The 23,120-nt window shown below is 41.6% G+C and overlaps 2 protein-coding genes and 1 long non-coding RNA gene across 3 annotated transcripts in view; all 3 read right to left on the bottom strand.

Annotated features, from left to right (window-relative positions):
* Positions 1–4,688: 4,688 nt before the first annotated feature.
* On the bottom strand, positions 4,689–7,969 carry LOC115207117 (arf-GAP with SH3 domain, ANK repeat and PH domain-containing protein 2-like). Its single transcript, XM_029774111.1, has 4 exons — positions 7,934–7,969; positions 7,396–7,457; positions 7,028–7,192; positions 4,689–5,186 (listed from the first exon to the last, which is right to left on the bottom strand). Exons 3-4 carry the CDS (start codon positions 7,143–7,145, stop codon positions 5,062–5,064), a joined length of 243 nt encoding a protein of 80 aa, XP_029629971.1. The 5' UTR covers positions 7,146–7,192; positions 7,396–7,457; positions 7,934–7,969; the 3' UTR covers positions 4,689–5,061.
* Positions 7,970–9,040: 1,071 nt separating this feature from the next.
* Positions 9,041–9,770, bottom strand: LOC115207118 (uncharacterized). The gene is made up of 2 exons (XR_003880919.1): positions 9,683–9,770; positions 9,041–9,369 (listed from the first exon to the last, which is right to left on the bottom strand). It is a non-coding gene; the product is annotated as an uncharacterized LOC115207118 (long non-coding RNA).
* A 5,233-nt stretch (positions 9,771–15,003) lies between these two features.
* LOC115208434 (CMP-N-acetylneuraminate-beta-galactosamide-alpha-2,3-sialyltransferase 2) overlaps positions 15,004–23,120 on the bottom strand; it is a 50,420-nt gene continuing 42,303 nt past the window's right edge. Inside the window, exons 3-7 of the mRNA XM_029776493.1 lie at positions 19,196–19,389; positions 18,183–18,362; positions 17,489–17,534; positions 17,285–17,404; positions 15,004–16,500 (exon numbers count right to left, since the gene is read on the bottom strand). Of these exons, the coding sequence (XP_029632353.1) occupies positions 16,330–16,500; positions 17,285–17,404; positions 17,489–17,534; positions 18,183–18,362; positions 19,196–19,389 (711 nt within the window). The 3' untranslated portion in view covers positions 15,004–16,329. The remainder of the gene's footprint in view (positions 16,501–17,284; positions 17,405–17,488; positions 17,535–18,182; positions 18,363–19,195; positions 19,390–23,120) is intronic.

Below are 23,120 nucleotides of genomic sequence, written 5' to 3' on the forward strand. Positions count from 1 at the left end.
GAAAAGGCTGATTTATAATTCATATATACAGAAAAAAACTGTACACTACACTTCCTATGCATATCTAACTCCCTTCATCTGCATTAATCTGAGGAGGTTCTCCCAGCCATGTGGACGATTGAATACAGGGCAGCAAAGTTTGTCACCAGAGCGGTTTAAAGCCTGTGAATAACCAGACCTTCCTACAAACTTGCTATGCTGAATTCTTGATGTACAACCGAAGGTGCTGCAATATACTGCCAGCACGCCCACAAGCGAGCCACTCAGGCGGAGAATGATGCGTGGAAGAGGGCGGGGAACGAGATGGGAGTAACAATCCAGGCTATCTGCTCTGAGACCGGCATAATAATGTAATGAAACAAGCAGGGAGCAGGTTTCAAACCTTCAACATTCTAGCCCAAAGTCCGGTACGCTATCGACTGTGCCCAAATGTATTAATTGGGGTTGGGGCCGATTGTGGCAAAAAAAATAAACTTTAGCAATTGGAATCCTTAAGTGGAAAGTAAAAAGTATTATTATTTGTTTTTCACAAGCATAGCAGGCTGTGAATTCTGCTAACAACTTATCCAGGATGGGCTATTAGCTGAACATTAGACTATTTAACCTAGGTGTGAAACCCCACCCTCCCCCCTCCCCAACTTGAGCTAGGTGTGAACCCCCTCCCCCCCATTTGTATCTACCTTTCCACATCTACCTACACACGGGTTAATGTTCTGAAAAAGAAAGAAAAAAAAAGAAAAGAAAAAAAAAATATATATTTTTTTTCAGAACATTAACCCGTGTGTAGGTAGATGTGGTAGATGTGTGTAGGTTAATGTTTTTTCAGAACATTAACCCGTGTGTAGGTAGATGTGGTAGATGTGTGTAGGTAGATGTATGTATATGTATATGTTACTACAGTCCCTGGTTCGAATACAGGCTGTATTACGTCCGACTGTGATTGGGAGTGCACAATTGTCCCAGCGTCATCCGGGTTTGGCCGAGGTAGGCCGTGATTTGACTTTACAAACAACAAGAGGGCTTACTTGGAGTCTATTTCTTCGGATCCTAGACCAATATAAAATAACCTAACTGGCTGAGGTAGGCTATGAGGCTTAACAGCCTAATAGAAGTAGGATTTTTTTTTATTAGGCCTCCTTACAATTGCAACTGGTCAAACATTTTGCATCCTACATAAAACAATCATTTAAAGAAAAAAAGTCTGCACATTCTAACTAAAACAATGTAACTAATAATGAAAAGTGCACATTGGTAAATCCCAAACTGTAAAAGTAATTGGAAAGGTAGATACAAATTATTTGTGACATTGTGGTTACAATAAAGAATGTAAACAAGATGTAAACAAGATGCTCTGTTTTTATTTACAATAGTGATGGACAACTGGAGGCATTTTGAAAACAGGTTTTCAAACACTTGTTTTTCACAAGTGTACTGTAGCAATGTAGTACGTGTAGCCCATCATGCAAATGTTTCCTATTAGCAGGACAATAGACTTTTTATAGCCCGGCTACTGTAGCGAAAATCCCTCAACTTGCAATATATTCGATGCAGCAGTACAGTATTTCTTCATCAACATCTTTATGCTTTCGTTAATAAAATAACGAGAAAAAAGACATTCAAATGCAGATGTTTATTTAAACTACATTTTAGTCGCACTTCCACCCAACTCCACGACCACAGGTAAAACCTTGTTGAGATGAGCAGCATTTGTGTAGAGTCAGGCAGCATTGGTGGAGAGTCAGGTGGAGAATGACACATTGAAAAGGGTGAGGAACGAGATGGAGTCACAATCCATGCCAGGCACACCTGTGAGCTCTGGAACTCCAGCTCCGACAAGCAGAGTGAACATACGTGGCGGGTTCGTTAGGTCGTCGGTTCACCCTGACATTTCATCATTAATACTGTGTCTCAGAAGTTTCTGTCCGTGACTGATGCAACCCGAAAAAGCATTAAAGACAGAGTTAATGAGTACTTGAGGTCACTGAGAAAGTCTGGACATGGCCTGCTCTCCCTTATGTAAGGAATTAGGCATTTTCCCATGTTTACTACAGTATGTATTGTAGGCTATGTTTACTTGTCAGACTGAACAGTAGCCTAATAAACAAATGCAGGTGGCTTATATCTTCAAAATGCTTTAAATGCTTTATTATCCAAATGTAAAAGCATATACTGTACAGTACTGTATTTCTTTATCAGCATCTTTATGCTTTGGTTAATAAAATAATGATAAAAATACTCTTTCAAAATGCTGATGTTTATTTAGTTATGGATCCATAAAAGCTTATGCTTGCTTCGTAGTCAAAACAGTTCGCACATATATTATGGCAAACGTTTTGGTTCGTTTTGGGTTTCAGCAGGTGTTTTTTCTTGAGGCAAGTAGCCAAAGTCTTAAGCCTCTTCACCGGTGATTGGTTAACAATACTACTCCTAGTAGGAGTGGGAACTATGGACGGGATTCTTCAATTATGTGTTTGTTGTCATTCAATGAGACAACTAGTTTTCATGCACATTTTTTCACTTGAGAAATACTGGACCAAACCTTTAGTTAGTTGTAAAACTGCGTGACTAAGACTTCTTTGGCAAAAACGTCAAAATGAATTACAGATTTCTTGATTTATCATTGATTAATTCTGACTATTTTGAGGAAGTGTTACTGCCTATGTTGTTACTACACCGTCTCAAGGGACAAACAGTAATTGTTCGTTTTTCAAGTGCATGTCATTTAAGGGTGTATGCGAGCACAGACGTTAGCTTTTGCCTAGCCCGAGTTCTGACAGCAGCATTAAACTGTTTTGCACTGACTCAATACACACACTGGCACTCCTACATACACTCACACCAGTAGCGGTCAGTGCTGTTTAAGATTAGGGAGGACCATTTAAAAAAAAAATGTATGAGCATGGCCTTATTTCTATTACAGCATATTTTTTTATTTTAAATGTAACCTTTAATTAACTAGGCAAGTCAGTTAAGAACAAATTCTTATTTACAATGACAGCCTACCGGGGAACAGTGGGTTAACTACCTTGTTCAGGGGCAGAACGACAGACTTTTACCTTGTCAGCTCTGGGATCAGCTCTGGGATGCTCTAACCACTAGGCTACCTGCTGTCCCAAGCATATTGGATGACTGTCATTGATAGGTTTAGGATACTACATGATACTCAAAATTTCCCTATATCCATCATGAGGTTGCTACAACCTAGCCTACGAATAAAAGTTTAACAGGTCGAGTGACAAATTGGTGTAATCAAGGTAACTGACAGTGACACATTCAAAAATGCCTTGCACATGCTTGCCTGTATCTAGGGTGTAACCATTAGTCCAAACAGTTGCAAACAAGTGTTTCTATTTGACAAATTCAGGTAGGTTTATCCCTGTTCATTCCTTTTGCTTCCATTTAAAAAACGTTTTAAAAGAATCAGCGGAATGAATACACCCCTGATCACCCGCACACACAGTTCACTTTCATAGCAGCCACACAAACAGCATCATCACTTTGCTCGTTGTATAATTTCTTCTCTCATCTATGTGCTCTCCTCCTCTCACCTTTTCCCTTCGCTTGTTGTCTTCAGTGCACAACACAACAGCTGTCTGTCACTAGGCGAAAAATACTTTCCAACCCAAACCTTCAGCTACCATAACCGCTACCCCTACATTGTTGTCACCATATTAGCCAATGTCATAGTCAACATAGCTACTAGAACTAACACGCTAGTAAACTTGCTATAATGGCACCATATAGTGTACAGCAAGTAGATTAGTAGTTACACAACGAATTAATAAAACCTAAAGCTTACCTTGACCTGGAAGAGTTCCAGTGCTGGATAGCCTTAGCCAGCATTCTTCTTTGTTTGAGCCAGATGTATGAGTAGGTTAAATTAGCTAGCTGCATTAGCTAGCTAAGTAAGTCAAAGTGAAAGTGGAAAAAAATACAACACTCTCTCTCTTCTCCTTAATTTTTGAAAAAATATATTTGTTAACTGTTCAACTATTGTCTTTCTCCCTCTGAGTCAACTACTCACCACATTTTATGCACTGCAGTGTTAGCTATGCTTTCAGTACTAGATTCATTATCTGATCCTCTGATTCGTTGGACATGTCTTTTCATGCAGCAAAAGCTCTGATAGGTTGAAGGACGTCCTCCGGAAGTTGTCATAATTACGATAAGTCTATGGAAGGGTGTGAGATGGTGCTACACCAGAGAGTGCTGTTGAGGCTACTGTAGACCTTCATTGCAAAACAGTGTGTTTTACTCAGTTATTTGGTCACCTGAATATATTTACTATAGTTTTATCTAAAAAATAATCACTTTTTTAATGTTTCACAATTTTTATTTTTATGAAATTCATTGAGTAGGATCGTCCTCCCCTTCCCCCTCTGAGGAACCTCCACTGGCTCACATACACTCACACAGACACTCTTCACATATGCTGCTGCTACTCTGTTTATGATATATCCTGATTGCCTAGTCACTTTTACCCCTACCCACATGTACATACTGTATTACCTAAACTACCTCGTACCCCTGCACATTTATTCGGACTGGTACACCTTGTATATAGGCTTGGTCTTGTTTTTGTGTTACTATTTCCTTTTTTATTTAGCAAATATTTGACTTACTTTTTAACTCTGCATTGTTGGGAATGGGCTCGTAAGTAAGCATTTCACTGTAAAGCCTACACCTGTTGTTTTTCCCACATGTGGCCAATACAATTTCATTTGATTATTTAAACAGAAACAGAAGAGCAGACCCAATCCTGTAGCTATGCATGACTGACCAGCCTGTACAACACAGAATGTATGAGTGAATGCAAGTAAGAAGTCCCTTCATAAACACTGATCACTAATAGTTTACCCCTCCAATGGTTAAAGTCAGTGCCAATAGCAAGCAGCTGAGTTAATTGTAGCACCTTTTATTCACTATTTTATCAATTTAGCTGTTGCCCAAAGACTTTGAAACGAACACAGTGAAGAAGGCACACCACCGAACGGATTTGTGGAGGGTAATCTGATGCTAGATCTGTGTCTGAGGACAACTTCTACCTATAACAGAGATACCTTAACACCAATCAGCATTGTCCTCCTCCAGCACAACCAATATCTCACCCTTGTTGAAGGTGAGCTCATCATGGTGGTCAGCCACACAGTCGTAGATGGCTTGGACCCACCTCACTTTTGCTTGGGCTGGAGAGAGAAACACCACAGCACAATTGAGTGAAAAACATAACACCAGTAAGGAAAGAAAAACATTACATCATCCCTAAAGGTGACTAAACCAAATTTGTGCTTAAACAAAATAACATATTTGCTCAGAGGAGGAAAACCCCCATATCATTGAAGAAAAATAGGTGTATGCCCAACAGTAATGAGTCAGGGAAAATGTCAAAATACATATTTTGCAGTCATCAGATTAACTAAAGATCTCTGAGGATAAGGTGAACCAATCCTGCTGTGGTAACTAAGACTTGGAGTTTCCAACTGTTTGCCACCTATAAAAGGAGCCTTTTTTGTCCCAGCAGATGGCTCTATTGTTAACTTGAAGTATCCAAGGGTAGCCTGTCCAAAAAACACAGATAAAAATGCCCGGCCTTTGGATGTAGAAACAACTACACTATATATGCAAAAGTATGTGGACACCCCTTCAAATTTGTGCTTTTGGCTATTTCAGCCACACCCGTTGCTGACAGGTGTATAAAATTGAGCACACACACCATGCAATCTTCATAGACAAACATTGGCAGTAGAATGGCCTTACTGAAGAGCTCAGTGACTTTCAACGTGGCACTGTCAATAGGATGCCACCTTTCTAACAAGTTAGTTTGTCACATTTCTGCCCTGCTAGAGCTTCCCTGGTCAACTGTAAGTGCTGTTATTGTGAAGTGGAAACACTCTAGGAGCAACAATGGCTCAGCCGAGAAGTGGTAGGCCACACAAGCTCAGAGAACGGGACCGCCAAGTGCTGAAGCGCATAGTGCGTAAACATCGTCTGTCCTCGGTTGCAACACTCACTACCAAGTTCCAAACTGCCTGTGGAAGCAACGTCAGCAGAAGAACTGTTCGTCGGGAGCTTCATGAAATGGGTTTCCATGGCCGAGCAGCCGTGCACAAGCCTAAAATCACCATACGTAATGCCAAGCGTCGGCTGGAGTGGTGTAAAGCTCGCCGTCATTGGACTCTGGAGCAGTGGAAATGCGTTCTCTGGAGTGATGAATCACGCTCCACCATCTGGCAGTCTGACAGACAAATCTGGGTTTGGCTGATGCCAGGAGAACGCTACCTGCCTCAATGCATAGTGCCAACTGTAAAAGTTTGGTGGAGGAATAATGGTCTGGGTCTGTTTTTCATGGCTCGGGCTAGGCCCCTTAGTTCCAGTGAAGGGAAATCTTAACGCTACAGCATACAATGACATTCTAGGCGATTCTGTGCTTGCAACTTTGTGGCAACAATTTGGGGAAGGCCCTTTCCTGTTTCAGCATGACAATCCCCCATGCACAAAGCAAGGTCCATACAGGATGGTTTGTCAAGATTGGTGTGGAAAAACTTGACTGGAAAACAGCCCTGACCTAAACCCCATCGAACACCTTTGGGATGAATTGGAACGCTGACTGTGAGCCAGGCCTAATCGCCCACCATCAGTGCCCGACCTCACTAATGTTCTTGTGGCTGAATGGAAGCAAGTCCCCGCAGCAATGTTCCAACATCTAGTGGGAAAGCCTTCACAGAAGAGTGGAAGCTGTTATAGCAGCAAAGGGGGGACCAATTCAATATTAATGCCCATGATTTTGGAATGAGATGTTCGACGAGCATGTTGTCCACATACTTTTGGTCATGTAGTGTATATACAGTAGTACTAAAACTGAAATATAGCCTGCTATGCCTTGGCCTCTACTAAATTGAACTACCAAACATATCAAACTATAGATTATGAAAATACACTACTTTGAGGTGGAAAATTACTGTGAACAGAAAATAACATAAGGGAGTAGGCATTTTCTGAGGAAATGTGCCCCTCTGCCAACTCTCACCGGTGCTCTCCTGGGCAGAGGGTGCAGGGGGTTGCCATAGTGGGAGAAGGCCCCATTGGACTCCAGAATGAAGGTGTGAGGAGATGAGGGGAGGGCTTCTGCTGATGGGCTGAGGCATCTGATAGACAAAGTGGGACGAGTTGCTCGCTCCATCTGCGCGGAATTCTGGGTGACACAAAGGGGAGAGAGAGCAATAAAGACATTATGCCTGTGAAGTAAATGTGGTTGAATTCTACAGCATCTAGAGAGCATACTATGGAGAGCATACTATATGTGGTTTTTCCACTTCAAGAAAGAGGTGTGCTTTTACGTGTGATACAACTGAGTAAAATTGATTACATTTGTAAAATATAGATAGAATAGTTTACCTCTCTCTGGCAGTTCAGATAGGGAGTTGAGGGCAGTGACATAGTATTTTGGAGACCCTGTGCTGAAATAGACGGGGCAAGACAATGGGCTAGATTCAATCCGGACCGCGGAAGATCCGCGTTATAACGCGATTGAAATTGAAAGGTAATTTCTGATTGAGCTGACATATGCAGTGTTTAACGTGAATGCAGTCTCCACGAACATGAGAACATTTCCTTTAAATGTCAATTGCACTATAGTGCAGAACTTCCGTGATCCGGATTGAATCTAGGCCAATATAGAGTTGGCCCAGTGTTATGACAGAATAAATGGATTTATCTGGTGATAGTACTACATATCAGATCTGGTGATTGAAACATCACTGCTGGGTCTGTATTGCAATACCCATAATTAATGTACTTTTCATTGAAAACTCCCTTCAAAACCAATTTCAGGTAGTTAATCCTTTAACCAAACGAGGTCAGTGTTACCACAGTATACCAAAATAAATTTGTCATAGAAGAAATACCTAAATGAAGTTGGCCTACTCACACATACTTCTGAAAGGATGACTCTGGACCACCATAGCCTCTTGAATTTGCAACACCATGCTGGCGTTGCAAACACCATGCTCTACTAACTGAGCCACAGGGAAGACACCATAATCTGCACAGACGATTAACAGATCACAGTCAACACTAAGTCAGAGACTACCGTTCAGTCCCCACAGGTCCCTGCCCCAGAGATACAAAACAAACTGAGGTCAATGGACATGTTGCTGCCTAAAATTAACAAAATATTTCAAGACTATTTCCAGTGAGTGCAGTTTTTTTTAACCTATTATCATGTACAAATAAACCGTTTCTATCATTCAGAAGTGGGCATACTGTTTACACAAGATGGAAGCTGCTGCTGTGATGTGACATACCTCCGTGGCTCTGTCGGGAGAAATGGTGGCTGTAGGGCATCTATGGGTGGGCTCTAAGTAGGTGCGCTTGTGGTGGATAACCAGAGGCGGCGGGGGGGGGGGGGGGGGGGGTCCTCTTCTTGCTGCTGCTACTGGTGGTGGGGAGGATGAAATCACACCAGCCCTCCGGTGGGCTGACTGGGTAGGAGGGGGAGGGACATTTGGACCTGGAAAACACAAGTTACAGCTTTATAATATATAACATGGTTTAACATTGGCCATCCGTAAAAGACAGAGACCATCTGGATATAAGTTAAGAAAACTGCACAAGACAGTTTTATGGAGAGGCATTGTTGAAGCCCTTTGTTGCACTAGGAGCTAAAAGGACTTAACCCAGTCATTCACATAAAAGAGTGTCCCATTTCTCTATGCCCTTGTGACTGTCCAATAATATTGCCTTGTCCTGTGTAAGGAGTGTCTGTCAACTAAGCACAATGGTGTACTGTCTAGATCACGGGTGGGCAAGTAAGGCCTGTGAGCTGAATAAATGTGGCCCGTGGTGGCTTGATATATTTATATTTTCTGGGCTACAATTGAACTTCTAAAACCAGATGGACCTATAATAACAACCCTTTTTCCGTCCGGCAAACTAATCGGTCCAAAATATGTTTTTGTGCTGACCTCCGTTGCATTTAAAAATCCCGATTTATTTAATTATTGCCCATCCCAGGTCTAGATCTATTTTCTTTTTATGCATCTCAATGGTATAGACAGTCAGTTCCTAAATCCTAGAAAACTACAGTCTGGGTTGAAGGAGAGAAGACTGAGTGTGACTCACCTTTGACTCTGGGAGGGAAAGGGGGAGCAGGTGAGGAGGGTGAAGATGACAGGGAGCTGTCCGGGCTGCATGTGTGAGAGCTGGGAATGGCGTATACCTCACGCTTCTGATCACGGACCAGGGCCAGCCTGCGACCCACACTGAAGAGTCCATCTCCTCCTCCTGCTAGTCCTCGGTCCAGGCTGGAGGAGCTGGTGTGGGTCTGGTACAGACTGAAGGGCCAGATCCGTCCTTCTTCACTGGACCCGTCTAAGAGAGTCACAAACAAACACACTCTAAACTCAGCAGTGATAACAAACAGTCATAATAGACTGCTACAAACAATCTATTTCTGATCAACTAACACCTCACAATCAGGATCGCACCAGACACCATAGAGTTGTGAATTACTGGGTTGTGTTGATTATTAGGGCATGCAACAGAAAACATTTTTAAATGTTTTGTAACAAGAAAAAAAAGTGTTTCTTATTGGACAAGTCCAAATAGTTCCTCCCTGTTTAATCTGTTTTCTTCCATTTGGTGCCTAATGAACATGATTGAGATGTAACATAATGTTGCTGACCTTGTCATCATCACTCTCGTACAGATCATCCTGATGCAGCTGTAGTCCACGTGCACGTGCATGTTGAACTGGGACTGGTTGATCTGGTACACAACACACAACAGGAGAATTGCAGTGTGTCAATCATCATATATCATACTATATAGGGAAAGGAGGATACCTAGTCAGTTGCACAACTGAATGCATTCAACTGAAATGTGTCTTCCGCATTTAACCCAACCCCACTCATTTTTTGTCTACGCTATGGAAATCTATTTATCATTACAAAATAAATCTGCTTAGTTTGGTGTCCACAGACTCAGGAGCAAAAATATATATTGACAAGGAGGTGCTGCTGGCTATGAATGACAAGTGAATTGGTTTAGTTAATTACTTTAAGGGCCAGGGTCCTAGAACTGTGTAGCTGTGAGAGAATGAAATCCAGCTGTAGTCAGCTGTGTAGTCAGGTGTGTGTTATTTAACCTCCAAGCGATATCCAGTCCCGTCTTGCCCACCTCGTTCTCTGAGAGAGAAACAAAAACAAAACAGCAGGCACTAATGTCTGGCAAACATAAACTTCACACATGCAGAGCCACAATATGAAGCTCTCACGGTCACACTGTGGCAAAATACAATACATTACAATACTTGCTTAATTGGTCCATTTGCACAGATATTCTTATTATTTGCTATCACAGTACACAACCTGACACACAACACACAAACTGGCTGGGAGCAGAACAGTGCTGTGACCTTTGAGCAATTAGGGGTAAAGTGCCTTGCTTTCTAGGGCATAACAGTGATAGTAGATTGACGTTTATTGGGATGAGTCTTGTCCTTGAGGCAGAACTAAGGGATTTCCTCTAAATCATGAAAACCAAAAATAATTTAAGTTTAGTGTTAAGGCGCCTGCAGACTAGGTTCTTGGGGCCCGATTCAGATTTAAGAAATGTATGCCTTTACTACGCACGCCTTTCCTACGCGCATCTCAGTAGTTGGTATTCAGACTTACCTTATTCAGGTGCGTACCAGGCTTTGCAAGCGTGGTTCTCTTGCACGCATTGAATACATTTAATTAAAGCGCTGAAATACTATGATCTTGTAGATTATTTAGCCATTATTTAGGAAATCTGTGAATCATAAAAAAAAAAAAAAGTTTGGAGAGTTTTACGCACAAAATATATTCATTAATAAAAAGGTTTGATTCATCCTGAAAGTTGTCATATTCAAGTTCAATCCATGAAATATTGGAAGGCAGAAAAAACATGTACAATAGGGGGTTGAACAATAGTCCTATAAATCTACCCTAATCCTCACTAATCATGGAACTGACAATGGTCCAGTCGTTGCGAACCGTGCGCCAGGCTCCAGGTTTAGCCTAGTATGTGAGTTCCATAATGAAGGCTACATATCCTAAATTATTGCACAACGTTAGTCTAATATGATCCATTAATGCTAGCAGGAACAACTACACGGACATGACAGTGGAAAGAAAGGTAAAAGGAATGGAATGATGCAAAATGTAGGCTACAAATTGAAAGAAACAAACACTAAAGTGACAGTTATAAATGTATATGGGTATTACTGATGGCGGCTCCCGACATTTCTAGACATAACTGATATGGGCAGAAAGCTTAAATTCTTGTTAATCTAACTGCACTGTCCAATTTACAGTAGCTATTACAGTGAAATAATACCATGCTATTGTTTGAGGAGTGCACAGTTATGAACTTGAAAATGTATCAATAATCCAATTAGGCACATTTGGGCAGACTTGATACAACATTTTGAACAGAAATACAATGGTTCAATGGATCAGTCTAAAACTTTGCACATAACCTGCTTCCATCTAGTGGCCAAAATCGAAATTGCGCCTAACCTGGAATAATAAATTCAAATCAAATCAAATTTTACTTGTCACATGCGCCGAATATAACAAGTGTAGACCTTACAGTGAAATGCTTACTTAAGAGACCCCTAACAAACAATGCAGTTTAAAAAAAAGTATAAGAATAAGAAATAAAATTAACAAGTAATTAAAACGCAGCAGTAAAATAACAATAGCGAGACGATAGATAGATAGGGGGATACTGGTACAGAGTCAATGTGCGGGGGCACCGGTTAGTTGAGGTTGAGGTTATATGTACATGTAGGTAGAGTTATTAAAGTAACTATGCATAGATGATAACAACAGAGAGCAGCAGCGGTGTAAAAGAGGGGAGGTGGGACAATGCAAATTGTCTGGGTAGCCATTTGATTAGATGTTCAGGAGTCTTATGGCTTGGGGGTAGAAGCTGTTTAGAAGCATTCTCACATAGGTGTTCCTTTTGTCCAGGCGGGAAAGGGCAGTGTGGAGTGCAATAGAGATTGCATCATCTGTGGATCTGTTGGGGCGGTATGCAAATTGGAGTGGATTTAGGTTTCTGGGAAAATGATGTTGATGTGAGCCATGTCCAGCCTTTAAAAGCACTTCATGGCTACAGACGTGAGTGCTAAGGGTCGGTAGTCATTTAGGCATGTTACCTTAGTGTTCTTAGGCACAAGGACTATGGTGGTCTGCTTAAAACATGTTGGTATTACAGACTCGGACAGGGAGAAGTTGAAAATGTCAGTGAAGACACTTGCCAGTTGGTCAGCGCATGCTCGCAGTACACGTCCTGGTAATTCGTCTGGCCCTGCAGCCTTGTGAATGTTGACCTGTTTAAAAGGTCTTACTCACATCGGCTGCGGAGTGTGATCACATAGTCTTCTGGAACAACTGGTGCTCTCAAGCATGTTTCAGTATTATTTTCCTCGAAGCGAGCATAGAAGTTGTTTAGCTCATCTGGTAGGCTTGTGTCACTGGGCAGCTCTCGACTGTGCTTCTCTTTGTAGTATGTAATGGTTTTCAAGCCCTGCCACATCCGACGAGCATCAGAGCTGGTGTAGTACAATTCGATCTTAGTCCTGTATTGACACTTTGCTGTTTGATGGTTCGTCGGAGGGCATAGCAGGATTTCTTATAAGCTTCCGGGTTAGAGTCCCGCTCCTTGAAAGCGGCAGCTCTAGCCTTTAGCTCAGTGCGGATGTTGCCTGTAATCCATAGCTTCTGGTTGGGGTATGTACATGCGGTCACTGTGGGGGCGACGTCATCGATGCACTTACGTATTGATGAAGCCAATGACTGATGTGGTGTACTCCTCAATGCCATCGGAGGAAGCCAGGAACATATTCTAGTCTGTGCTAGCAAAACAGTGCTGTAGCTTAGCATCTGCTTTAACTGACCACTTTTTTATTGATCTAGCCGCTGGTGCTTCCTGCTTTAATTTTAGCTTGTAAGCAGGAATCAGGAGGATAGAATTACGGTCAGATTTGCCAAATGGAGGGTGAGGGAGAGCTTTGTATGCGTCTGTGTGTGTGGAGTAAAGGTGGTCCAGAGTTTTTTTCTTCTGGTTGCACATTTAACATGCTGATAGAAATTTGGTAAAACGGATTTAAGTTTCCTTGCATTAAAGTCCCCGGCTACTTAGAGCGCCGCCTCTGGGTGAGCGTTTTCTTGTTTGCTTATTGGGGATTACAGCTCATTCTATGCGGTCTTAGTGCTAGCCTCTGTCTGTGGTGGTGTGTAAACAGCTACGAAAAATACAGATGAAAACTCTCTAGGTCGATAGTGTAGTCTACAGCTTATCATGAGATACTCTACCTCAGGCGAGCAATAGCTCGAGACTTCCTTAGATATTGTGCACCAGCTGTTATTTACAAAAATAGACAGTTCGCCGCCCCTTGTCTTACCAGACGCCGCTGTTCTATCCTGCTGGTGCAGCGTATAACCAGCCAGCTATATGTTGATAATGTCGTCGTTCAGCCACGTCTCCGTGAAACATAAGATATTACAGTTTTGAATGTCCCGTTGGTAGTTTAATCTTCCGTGTAGGTCATTATTTTATTGTCCAAAGATTGTACATTTGCTAGTAGAATGGAAGGAAGTGGGGGTTTATTCGATTGCCTACGAATTATGCACAAAATAAGTTAAAAAATAAGTTACAAACAACGCAAAGAAACGAACAAATAAACACAATTGGTTGGGGACACGTAAAATGTCAGCCGTCTTCTCCGGCGCCATCTTATTATTACATTGTGACCTTTCTCTTGCATTTCAAAGATGTATTGTATTATCTTTTACCAGATCTAATATGTTATATTATCCTACATTAATTTCACATTTCCACAAACTTCAAAGTATTTCCTTTCAAATGGTATCAAGAATATGCATATCCTTGCTTCAGGTCCTGAGCTACAGGCAGTTAGATTTGGGTATGTCATTTTAGGTGAAAATTTAAAAACAAAAGGGTCCGATCCTTAAATTTAGAGGATATTAAAAAATTATTATCTGGGAGATTATTATTATTATTTCTGATTAAATCTTGGCCCTTGTTTCATTCAGTCTCCATATCTGCATCAATGAGTCATCCAAAACCAGGCCCTGATAATGCTTTACAGATTAGGTTTTTACCCTCTACAATATCCCTCGGCAGGCCCTGGCCAAGACATACATCGCACAAGATGTAGAGTAGCAGGGAGAGAGAAAGAGAGAGGTAGATAAGAGTATGAGCACAGTGAAAGTGTGAGGGAGAACAAAATTACTTAGGAAAGAAAACAACGGAAAGAAAGATGGACAGACAAGTGTTGCGTGTCTAGTCCAACCTAAAGATTCCCTTTTGTACAGGATATCATGTTATAGGAGAATCACGTCCTCCTCTGGATTCTCATTTGGCCATCTGGTTTTCAGATGGAATCTCCCTGGAGAGATATTTGCAGTCACAAAAAACAGACCAACTGAACTAACAAACATAAAAAGTGGGTGTGGATGGGTCTACCGTAGATTTTGTGTGCAACCCATTGACATTTAATTTTGTCCTCACAGTATAGATACGTTGAGAGCCAGCCAAACAAGAAAGGCTTGTTCCCTTCATCTTTCGTCCATGCAATGTCTGACACAAGCCAAAATAGGGACATGTTCTGTAAGGCAACCTGCCACCCTTTCCAATGACTTCAGGACCAAGCTTAGGGGAGGATCATGGGGCACTCTGGAACTTTGGTTCTGATCGTGAACGTACTCTGTTTGAAAATCACTGCTCACATTTTCCTCATCTTGGGGAAGCCATGTTTTTCATTAAGAACAATGGCTGTGGTTGTTGCACACACTACACAGCCTTCGTAACAAGTCAAGTTTTGCCCAAAGATATTGCGTCAAATTACACTGCCAGTCAAAGGGGTCACTGTATTTACCTACACAAGAATTTCATGTTATAAAAACTTAGGCCAGGATTCAATCCGTTTCAAAATTAAAAAGGGAGGCGGTGTGGTGATTGTTCAGCTTTTATTTAATTTTTAAAGACACCACAGCTTGATCATAGTCAATCACACACATACTCACAAATACAAAAGGTATGGTTTTATTAAAAGTATTGTATTGGGTACCAATTTACTTTTATTAAAAAAAATCCTAAATGGCTTTGAGATTTTATTTAAAATAGGAGCCGACTTTGAAACAAACAAACTTAATGTTTCGTGAATGATGATATTAAAGTTGCATTGATCGTTTCTGGTTTTAATTGAAGGTCTTCATTTTTACTCATCGGGTCACAACTGTCTACCAGTGGTCATAGATCAAACTCGAATAACAGCGAATAACAGCGAATTGACACAAAGGTTCACACATCCATATAAAAAAAAGTTATCAAGACTCCCTGTTAAACTAGCTCAGAAGGCACATCACTGGAATCTCTCTAATTAAAGCGTTCATTATTTTTTTTTATTAATCAAAGACATCTGGCTAGCCCCCCCCCCCCCCAAAAAAAACAAGAATGTGGTATCATAGTGCAACATTAAGCAGACTGTTAATGACCACATCGTGTGTTCCCTCCTTACACAGCGTTCAAAATTTGTATTCCTTGGGATGGCAACACAAGTGAAATTTCCATCATCTACGTTATTAGATCAAGTTAAGAGCAACATAATAATAGGCAACATAATTGGGTGTGAAAGCTGTACATTAATATGGTTTAATTGACTACTATGGCAGCTCAAAACTGTTTCTACAGAGACATTAAACCAATCCTTATAGTTCCAATGCAGTTTAAATTCTTGAATTAATTTGAGTCCAACTGTGCCCTTTTCCATCCTCACAAAGAAGAAAAATACACGCAGATGTGGTTTTTACACCCTTGCAACACAGGGCTTCTGTCCTTAATGCGGATTCTGTGGTTTACCCCTTCAGTCAAAGGCTCTCAGGTTCTTGAAGGGTTCTTCAGTATAATGCTAGTTCGGTACAGAACAGGGAAGAAACTAAATAAGCTGGCTCAGCGTAAGCCGCTCCGCATACTGTGTTCGTTTTCATGATCTGTCTAAAACGTCCATGTGTGGAGGTTTTCCGTCCCTGTTAAAATGTTTTTTTTTTTTCAGACATTTATTATGCTGTTGACATGCAGCACATGCTCAAATGACATGATTCAAGTTCTTGTTTTGGTCTGAGGACTTCTGTTTGTGGTTTTGGTTGTATGTGTAGCTCACAGTGCTAGTTTCAGTGACCAGGGAGCATCACAGGTTTCATGTCCCTCTTCGACGGTCTCTGACCACCACGCCCAACACTAATGGCTTCATCCTGTACACACCACCCTTGCTCATTCTCATCTCTTGTGCAGCTTAATTTTGCCCTCTGTGTCCAGCTTTTGGATAACCTCCGTCTCAAAATCAGCATTGTGCACCCCAGTTTTCCTAAACGCACCAGCGTACTTGTTGTCCTCCCAGTAGTGGTGCCAGTTCCCCTGTTGGTCAGCTCCATAGCCAAACACAGACACCTGGAGAAGGACGGCAATGTTTAGCATTACTAGTGTTATTAGCATTCTGTTTACTTTCAGCCAGGCTTGTGACACTAAAGATAAGTCAATTTCCACTGAGAATTTACCCCCCAAAAATCTGATTGTTTCCACATCCATGGCCCAGCTCCAGTGATTCACTGGGCTATGACCTCAGTGGACCTGTTCTGACTTGGGGCCAAGGCTAAATTTACTTTTCAGCTCGCATTTACATAACAATGGCTTAGTATGAGCTTTTACATTTTTTTATTTTACCAGGTAAGTTGACTGAGAACACATTCACAGTTACAGCAACAACCTGAGGAATGGATGAGGAGGGTGGATGAATGAGCCAATTGAAAGCTGGGGTTGATTAGGTGGCCATGATGTTATGAGGGCCAGATTGGGAATTTACCCAGGACACCTGGGTTAAGACCACTACTTTTATGATAAGTGCCAGGGGATTTTTAATGACCAAAGAGTCAGGACACCCCTTTAACGTCCCATCCGAAAGATGGCACCTTACACAAGGCATTGTTCGCAATCACTGCCCTGGGGCATTGGGATATCTTTTTTCAGACCAAAGGAGCTAATCACCTTCCACGGTTAACATCATCTCACAAAGTAACTGTGTTGATATTGCAAAGGTTGTGGATTCTGCTCTTCACAAGTCCTCAGTGTCAGCCTTAGTTCCCCAAAAATTACACTAGAGCTGACATTAACATAATCACTGGCGACACACTGATGCTGCTATGGAAAAACCCTATTGATATCAAAGGATACTCACCTCATCGCAGATGTGAAGGGAAAATATAACGGCCAGCATGCCCGTGGAAGGGTATCTGCCATGGCGCTCTGTCCACCGGTCGTGGGTGTACTTAAAGAACGCTGGATTCACCACTATAACCTGCAAACAAGAGGGTGATTAGCTTTAACACACAAAACTAATCAACATTCATTCAATAGTTTTGTCCACCATGATAAGCCTTACCCTGTTCTTGTCAGCCTGTATTCGACCTTTCACCCTCATGTATGTCCTGAAGAAACATGCAGGGAAAACAACTATTTTAATTTACCTTTATTAAACAAGGTGGGTCAGTTGAGAACCAGTTGTCATTTATAATGACGGCCTAGCCAAGAGGCAAAACATTGTCACCATAAAAACAGGAACATTCTAAATATATACTAAAAGACCATTGTACTTGCCTACGGAGCAGCAAGAGGAAATGCCCCTCCATACATTCAGGCTCTGCTTAAAACCTACACCCCAATCCGAGTACTCCGTTCTGCCACCTCTGGTCTCTTGGCCCTTCCACCCCTACGGGAGGGCAGCTCCCACTCACACTGTGATATGTGGTTGTCCCACCTAGCTATCTTAAGACGAATGCACATGTAAGCTGCTCTGGATAAGGGCATCTGCTAAATGGCTAAAATGTAAATGTATAGACAAAGACAACAGTCACATCAAAAACAGACTATAACAAGGTCAAAAAGCTCAACAATGAATTACGCCATCTGTTGTAGTCAGTCAGACCCATACCATGCATTAGTCAGTTGAGTGCTTTGACAAGTGTTGTTGTGGTCAGTAGATGTGTGTTTGTGGTCAGTATTGTGTGGTTGTCGTCAGTAGTTGTACGTTTGGGAGTGACAGTGAAAAGCTTGGGATTGGCAAAGAGTGGACCTACGCTTTGATCTCTCCTGTCGAAAGGGCACTGGCCACCCACTGTAGATCGCGGAGTTTAAAGGGCAGCAGAACGAGGTGGACTCCAGGGGCGATGTCCACTGCACTCTCAGGGTACATGAAGTGGTGCGTCGTTCTGTTGCCCACGTCGGCTTCAAACCCTGCTGTGGTGGCTTTATTCATCCTTTACAGCAAAGAGAGAACATTGTTTCAGTTCACAGGCAGGTCATGAACCAATCGGTGCCTATGTGGCATGCGAGGCAACCATCAGACACTGAATTAGATTTAACATGGTAGCCCTGCAGCTACTGGGCTATAGTGTATGTGTGAATTCATTCCAGACAGTCAGTCAACCACCTGATTTAACTAAGTATAGTCTTAATTGAGCTCATCTGGCATGCCTCACTGGTTTCAGGGGATATGGTAACTGGGTCAGGTGGTTTGATGAGTGTCTGGAACTGAAGCCTGGTCACTGGTTCATCAGGCTCAGTATTGCCTAATCCTGCCAAGGTGAATGGTTGTGGGTTGTTTGGATCATGGTGGGGTTGTGTAATGCATCTGTACCTCATGAAATCAGCCCAAATTAGTTCAATACATGCATACACCTATTGAATATGCATTCACCCGAATTGTGAATAGGCCTAGGCTACATTGTGATTTACCCTGTTTATCAAGAGATGTATCATTCAAATAAATGATTACCGTTATGTAGTTATTGTTTTTACGAAAGTCAAATAAATTGTATGATTGTATAAATTATTAATTTATGCATACATACATTGCTGTCTCTGAAAATGTTTTACATACATCTTTTTGAATGTAATGTTGTTGAACTCAAAAACATGCCCAACGATTGAACAGAGCAGTAGCAGAGTTTATCTGTCTGGCTCAAGTGCCAGTATGTGCCTTCTTTTGTGGTATCGAGTATTGTGATGGTATCAAGTATCGTGATACTAAACCTGGTATCGGTATAGAAGTCAAAATTCCAGTATTGTGAAAACACTAGTTAGGTCATACCTTATGACACTGTTATGTGAGTCTATCAAGGAGCCGTATTGAGAGCCGAGCAGGTTTCCTGAGTTCCCCACCACTGCACACTTCCTGCACTGAGCTTGTTTGGGTTGGACATCCACGGCAGGGGGAGCGATGACCTGGAACATCTTCTGGACCACCTCGTATATCGTTTGCTCATCGGTGGACCGCTGCAAAGCCTGATGGGGATGTTTAAAATTCACTTTAGGTGTGGGGTGACAATGATATCTCACAGGACTAAAGCCTGAGCTCACCTTTGGCAAACAAACAAAAACAGGGCAATATATACAGTTGAAGTCAGAAGTTTACATACACTAAGTTGACTGTGCCTTTTACACAGCTTGGAAAATACCAGAAAATTATGTAATGGCTTTAGAAGCTTCTGATAGGCTAATTGACATCATTTGAGTCAATTGGAGGTGTACCTGTGGATGTATTTCAAGGCCTACCTTCAAACTTAGTGCCTCTTCGCTTGACATCATGAGAAAATCAGAAGAAATCAACCAGACCTCAGAAAAAAATTGTAGACCTCCACAAGTTTGGTTCATCCTTGGGAGCAATTTCCAAATGCCTGAAGGTACCACGTTCATCTGTACAAACAATAGTACGCAAGTATAAACACCATTGGACAACGCAGGCGTCATACCGCTCAGGAAGGTGATGCTTTCTGTCTCCTAGAGATGAACGTACTATGGTGCGAAAAGTGAAAATCAATCCCAAAATAACAGCAAAGGACCTTGTGAAGATGCTGGAGGAAACAGGTACAAAAGTATCTATATCCACAGTAAAACGAGTCCTATATCGACATAACCTGAAAGGCCGCTCAGCAAGGAAGAAGCCACTGCTCCAAAACCGCCATTAAAAAGCCAGACTACAGTTTGCAACTGCACATGGGGACAAAGATCGTACTTTTTGGAGAAATGTCCTCTGGTCTGATGAATCAAAAATTAGAATTGTATGGCCATAACGATCGTCATTATGTTAGGAGGAAAAAGGGGGAGGCTTGCAAGCCGAAGAACACCATCCCAACCGTGAAGCACGGGGGTGGCAGCATCATGTTGTGGGGGTGCTTTGCTGCAGGAGAGACTGGTGCACTTCACAAAATAGATGGCATCATGAGGAAGAAAAATGTGGATATATTGAAGCAAAATCTCAAGGCATCAATCAGGAAGTTAAAGCTTGGTCGCAAATGGGTCTTCCAAATGGACAATGACCCCAAGCATACTTCCAAAGTTGTGGCAAAATGGCTTAACCTCTTGACGGTCGCCTAGGATAGGGGGCGCCACAGCGCTTTTTGAAAAAAATTCGTGCCCATTTTAAAACGGCCTACTACTCAAACTCAGAAGCTAGAATATGCATATAATTAATACTTGTGGATAGAAAACACCCTAAAGTTTCTAAAACTGTTTGAATGGTGTCTGTGAGTATAACAGAACTCATATGGCAGTCAAAACCCCGAGACAGATCGAAACAGGAAGTGGAATTCTGAATTGCGGACTCAACTTCATCTCGTTGCCTATAAATCACACCGTGAGCAATGGTTCATTGAGCACTTCCTATTGCTTCCACTAGGTGTCCCCAGTCTTTACAAAGTGATTTGAGTCTTCTACTGTGAAAACTGACAGAATGACACGCTGTGGAACGTGGTCACATGAGGAGGGCCATCACCATTATGACGCCGGCGCCCCTGGCTACCCTCCCCTTTCGAAACGTTTACAAAGACAATGAAACCGTCCCCCTTGAATCTTATTGGAGCTCTGGTTGGAAAAGGCCCTAAAGATTTATGTTATACAACGTTTGACATGTTTGAACGAACCTAAATAAGAAAAAAATGCATTTTGTTGAAAGAGTAGTCCCGCGGCCGACGAAGCTTTTGGTGCAGCCTTCAGAACGCGCTAACAAGAACAAGCTATTGGAACATAAAGGATTAACTTTTTCGAACGAAAATACATTTGTTGTGGACCTGGGATTCCTGGAAGTGCCTAAGGATGAAGATAATCAAAGGTAAGGGATTATTGACAATAGTATACAAGACTAGATTTGATATGCGATTGTTCCAAGATGGCGCTGACCTGTATTGCTAGCCTATTGTTCTGAGTATCGCATCCCCTTTTATCGCAAAGTGTGATTACCCAGTAAAGTTATTTTTAAATCTGGCATTATAGGTGCTTTCAAGAGATATTCATCTATAAATCTTAGAATGACAATATTACATTTTAAAAATGTTTTTGAATAGTAATTTAGTAAATTGTAGCGCTGTTTCACCAGATGCATTTGAGGGAAAATAGTCAACGTTACGTGCCGATGTAAAATGCTGTTTTTATATATAAATATGAACTTTATCGAACAAAAGAATGCATGTATTGTGTAACATGATGTCCTAGGTGTGTCATCTGATGAAGATTGTCAAAGGTTAGTGCTGCATTTAGCTGTTTTTTGGTTATTTATGATGCATGTGGTTGGTCGGAAAATGGCTATGTGGTTACATTTACGATATATTCCTCTAACATAATCTAATGTTTTGCTTTTGCTGTAAAGCCTTTTTGAAATCGGACAACGTGGTTCAACTCAGGAGAGGTGTATCTATAAAACGATATAATTTGAAAAAAAAATTGAAAAGAAAATTAAAATTACATTTTGTTATGCTAATGGCGATAGGATTTTTTGCTGGATGTCCGTCCCGTATCCGACCACGGGTTAAGGACAACAAAGTCAAGGTATTGGAGTGGACATCTGAATGCCCTGACCTCAATCCTATAGAAAATGTGTGGGCAGAACTGAAAAAGTGTGTGCGAGCAAGGAGGCCTACAATCCTGACTCTGTTACACCAGCTCTGTCAGGAGGAATGGGCCAAAATTCACCCAACTTATTGTGGGAAGGTTGTGGAAGGCTACCTGAAATGTTTGACCCAAGTGTAACAATTTAAAGGCAATGCTACCAAATACTAATTGAGTGTATGTAAACTTCTGACCCACTGGGAATGTGGTGAAAGAAAGTAAAGCTGAAATAAATCATTCTCTACTATTATTCAGACATTAGACCTTTCACATTCTTAAAATAAAGTGGTGAACCCAACTGCCCTAAGACAGGGAATTTTTACTTGGATTAAATGTCAGGAATTGTGAAAAACTGAGTTTAAATGTATTTGGCTAAGGTGTATGTAAACTTCCGACTTCAACTGTACAAGGGGCCTTTAATATTCGGTACTAAGGGAATCACCAGCCTCCAGAGGGAGACTTGGTCATGTGTTAAAATGTCCCCTTTCATGACCAGCCAGCCTCTTTTTGGTTATTACCTTGTTTTGGCATGGCATTCTTATCAGACCAACTATGGCAACACAGTGTGTGTATGTCCTGACCACTGCTTTTCAGTGCCAGGAGCCATCACAATGCCAAGCTTATCTTGGTGTTGCTTTCGAAAACTTGACTGCCTCAAATTATCTTTAAATAAAACATATTGAAACATGCTCAGACTGGAGAAAGGCTGAAGGATGGCGAGTTCTCCTTTCTCTGCTCAGTCCCTTCAGGGAGTTTCTTTTGGAAAGGAATCACCCTGACGATTACAGTGCATGGAATCCACCACAGTTGGTTTTAATGACATTTGGCCATGGAATGATGGTAGTAACAGAGCACATTTAGTTTTCACTGTGCAGCACAGAGGCTGTCTTTTCCAGATGTACTAAGTTTGCCACGGAAGAAAATGTAGACTTCAAAACGTTGATATTTGCAGCATGCTTGAGAGATAAGAGTAGGACTACTAAGTCCCTCATAGGAATAAAATGATAACAGATGTGTATTCCCAGATGTACACACATTTCTCATGCATGTCAGGAAATTTTTGCTGGCCACATGTCTTGATTTATTTTCAAATGACTGATTATTGAATGGTGGTGAACAGGACATGCAGTGCA

Source organism: Salmo trutta, chromosome 14 (genome assembly GCF_901001165.1).
Source record: "Salmo trutta chromosome 14, fSalTru1.1, whole genome shotgun sequence".
In the NCBI taxonomy this organism is placed as follows: Eukaryota; Metazoa; Chordata; class Actinopteri; order Salmoniformes; family Salmonidae; genus Salmo; species Salmo trutta.

Coding starts and splice junctions, on each gene's coding strand:
- LOC115207117 (XM_029774111.1), bottom strand. CDS start 7,145: ATGCCTCAGCCCATCAGCAGAAGCCCTCCCCTCATCTCCTCACACCTT. Junction 5,187..7,027: donor CTCTGCCCAGGAGAGCACCG/GTGAGAGTTGGC, acceptor TTCTCTCTCCAG/CCCAAGCAAAAGTGAGGTGG.